The sequence below is a fragment of the Elephas maximus genome, chromosome 7 (genome assembly GCF_024166365.1).
Source record: "Elephas maximus indicus isolate mEleMax1 chromosome 7, mEleMax1 primary haplotype, whole genome shotgun sequence".
Lineage (NCBI taxonomy): Eukaryota > Metazoa > Chordata > Mammalia > Proboscidea > Elephantidae > Elephas > Elephas maximus.
The window spans coordinates 113,002,359-113,006,444 of NC_064825.1; the positions used below are offsets into that span (position 1 = coordinate 113,002,359).

The 4,086-nt window shown below is 37.7% G+C and overlaps 1 protein-coding gene across 1 annotated transcript; it reads right to left on the reverse strand.

Moving 5' to 3' along the window:
- Positions 1 to 1,952: 1,952 nt before the first annotated feature.
- Positions 1,953 to 2,891, reverse strand: LOC126080408 (olfactory receptor 9G4-like). Its single transcript, XM_049891628.1, has one exon. It carries the CDS (start codon positions 2,889 to 2,891, stop codon positions 1,953 to 1,955), a length of 939 nt encoding a protein of 312 aa, XP_049747585.1.
- Positions 2,892 to 4,086: the final 1,195 nt, after the last annotated feature.

Sequence of the window (4,086 nt, forward strand, 5' to 3'; positions counted from 1 at the left end):
TTTATCTTTTTGAAGTTGAGTGTTTGCAGTATCATGCAGATTTTAGAAATCAGGTGCTGATCAGAAATGTCATAGTTAAAAGCTTTTTCCCAGTCTGTAGGTAGTCTTTTTACTTTTTTGGTGAAGTCTTTGGATGAGCATAGGTGTTTGATTTTTAGGAGCTCCCAGTTGTCTAGTTTTTCTTCCACATTCTTTATAATGTTTTGTATACTGTTTATGCCATGTATTAGGGCTCCTAACGTTGTCCCTAATTTTTCTTCCATGATCTTTATCATTTTAAATTTGATATTTATGTCTTTGATCCATTTCTTGTTAGTTTTTGTGCATGGAGTGAGGCATGGGTCTTGTTTCATTTTTTTGCAGATGGATATCCAGTTATGCCAGCACCATTTGTTAAAAAGACCATCTTTTCCCCATTTAACTGTTTTGGCAGCCTTTGTCGAATGTCAACTGCTCATATGTGGATGGATTTATGTCTGGATTCTCACTTCTGTTCCATTGGTCCATGTGTCTGTTGTTGTACCAGTACCAGGCTGTTTTGACTACTGTGGCGGCATAATAGGTTTTAAAATCAGGTAAAGTAAGGCCTCCCACTTTGTTCTTCTTTTTCAGTAATGCTTTATTTATCTGGGGCCTCTTTCCCTTCCATATGAAATTGGTGATTTCTTTCTCCATCTCATTAAAGAATGTCCTTGGGATTTGGATCGGAATTGCATTAAATGTATAGATCGCTTTTGGTAGAATAGACATTTTTATAATGTTACGTTTTCCTATCCAAGAGCAAGGTATGTTCTTCCACTTATGTAAGTCTCTTGGTTTCTTGCACAAGTGTACTGTAGTTTTCTTTGTATAAGTCTTTTACATCTCTGGTAAGATTTATTCCTAAGTATTTTATCTTCTTGGGGCCTACTGTGAATGGCATTGATTTGGTGATTTCCGCTTCGATCTTCTTTTTGTTGTTGTAGAGGAATCCAAGTGATTTTTGTATGTTTCCCTTGTATCCCAATACTCTGCTGAACTCTTCTATTAGTATCAGTAGTTTTCTGGAGTATTCCTTAGGGTTTTCTGTGTATAAGATCATGTCATCTGCAAATGGAGATAATTTTACTTCTTCCTTGCCAATCTGGATGCCCTTTATTTCTTTATCTAGCCTAATTGCTCTGGCTAGGACTTCCAGCACAATGTTGAATAAGAGTGGTGATAAAAGTCATCCTTGTCTGGTTCCTGATCTCAGTGGGAATGTTTTCAGGCTCTCTCCATTTAGGGTGATGCTGGCTGTTGGCTTTGTATAAATGCCCTTTATTATGTTGAGAAATTTTCCTTCTATTCCTATTTTGCTGAGAGTTTTTATCATGAATGAGTGTTGAACTTTCTCAAATGCCTTTTCTGCATCAATTGATAAAATCATGTGATTCATGTCTTTTGTTTTATTTATGTGGTGGATTACATTAATTGTTTTTCTAATGTTGAACCATCCCTGCATACCTGGTATGAATCCTACTTGGTCATGGTGAATTATTTTAAATATGTTGTTGAATTCTATTGGCTAGAATTTTGTTGAGGATTTTTGCATCTACATTCATGAGGGATATAGGTCTATAATTTTCTTTTCTTGTGGTGTCTTTACCTGGTTTTAGTATCAGGGATATGGTGGCTTCATAGAATGAGTTTGGTAGTATTCCATCGTTTTCTATGCTCTGAAATACCTTTAGTAGTAGTAGTGTTAACTCTTCTCTGAAAGTTTGGTAGACATTCTTTTTTATAATCTAAACACCTCCTAAACAACAACATAATGAAAATTAAGGAATTGTTTACTTAGTATTTTATTAAATCCAACTTCAATAGATTTAATGGAATTGAATTGAAATAGATCAATATTTTCAAACACTTCTGAAAGTCAATGATTTGGAAAATACAGTAACAGCATTCATTAAGAAGATAAATGATGACTTTCATCCTTGTGGTCGTATGGTCTGTAATGCTTTTCTCAAAGCCCCTTTGACATATTTGTTCCTCACGCTGTAGATGAGAGGGTTGAGCAATGGGTTCACCACAGTGTAGAACAGGGCAGCCACTTTGTCTCTTTCCAGGGAGTAGGTGGAACTAGGCCTTGAATACATGAAGAGTAAGGACCCATAGAAGAGCATGACTGAGATCAGGTGGGAAACACAGGTTGAGAAGGCTTTGCGTCTTCCTGTGGCTGAGTGGATCCTCAGGATAGCCAGAAGGATGTTGAAATAAGAAATCAAGATGGTAAGAATGCTGGAGAGGACTGTGAAGCCCACCACACCCAGAAGCACTTTTTCATAGACTTTTGTATCGGTACAGGACATTTTTACCAATGGTGGTGCATCACAGAAGAAGTGGTCAATGATATTCTTACCACAGAAACTCAGGCGGAAAGTGTTGGCAGTATGGGCTATGGCATTCAAGAACCCTCCAATGTAGGAACCAGCAACTAGCCCAGTACAGAGAGAACTGGACATGGTACCTGAATAGAGTAAGGGGTTACAAATTGCCATGTGGCGGTCATACGCCATGGCTGCTAGGAGATAGCACTCAGTGTAGGCTACAACACAGGAAAAGAACACCTGGGCCCCACAGCCAGCCAAGGAAATATGCTTATCTTCTGAGACACAATTAACTACGATTTTGGGGGTATACACAGAGATGTACCAGAGATCTAGAAAAGACAGATTGCGTATGAAGAAGTACATAGGTGTGTGAAGACGGGAATCAATCCGGATTAAGATAACCAAGGTCATGTTCCCTGACAAGGTTACCAAATAGGCCATCAGAAATATTCCAAATAGAATCAGCTGTAACCGGGTGTCTGCTGTGAAGCCCATCAAGATGAATTCAGTCAGGATCGTGCGATTTCCCACTTCCATGTCCACAGAAGTGAAAGTCTGTTTAAAGTTATGAGGAAAAAAAAAAACAAAACTGTAATTTTTCTATTGTCAGAAGTAAATGTGTGTATCAATTAAGGCATCACAGTAAAAACATTACTGAATTTGGCTGATAGCTCAGTAGCCAACTGGTTACCCCCTTGCTCTAATGGCAGTGAGAGAAAGCTGAATCCAAGAGAGGACTGCAATTTATTTCAATGTTTAAAACATTTGCTTTGGGGCTAAGCCCAAGTCAGCATTCTAAGAACAATGCCAACCCAAGTACTCTAGCTCAAGCTTTACTGTTCTTTCTTGTTAAAAAGTGAGTCATGAGTGTACTAATTTTTCAAGAATGGCTGATGATGTTCAGAAAATACATGACTTGATTAATGACACTGTGGAAAAAAGCAGCTTGGGGTCCTGAAAACTATTCAGTTTCTCAATCAGTACATAATGGATCTCTAAAACACTGGTGGCGTAGTGGTTAAGCGCTACAGCTGCTAACTAAAACATCACCAGTTCAAATCTACCAGGCAATACTTGGAAATTTCTATGGGGCAGTTCTACTCTGTTTTATAGGGTTGCTATGAGTGGAAATCAACTCAAAAGCAATGGGTGTGGTTTAGTTATGGTACCCGTTAGCACATAAAGTACAGATGCTTTAGCCTTACACCTGAGGTTCTCCAAAGGCTGCATTAAATAGGCCTTCCGAACATTCTTTCTGGCTACTTGTCTTTATCCACTCAAGATTTCAACAAAATGAGATTACTCCTATAACCTATTTCCCCATAATAATCTCGTACAGACTGAGTTTCACAGGTAGATTTATTGTGTTGTGCTGCCATCCATATGTACACTATAATATTACTTCTGAATCTGCTTAAGCTTGAATACATGTTGTCTTGACTGGAATGTGATTAATATATTTTAATATATAAAAAATTGGGTTGTCACCATCTCAAAGGTTATTCTGAACTTTCTCTGCTACGATATCACTTGTTTATACAAGAAAATATATCTGGAACTTGTCATATCACTAGGGTTGATGTCACACAGTGTGATAACTCATGGTTTTCACACCACTATAGGCCTCCTCCCTACCAGACCATACATAATCCTTGATAATGTTTTTTTTGTGCTAATGTTACTCATAAATTGTAATTCCCTTATATCACTCCTTCTTTTCCTTTAATTACTA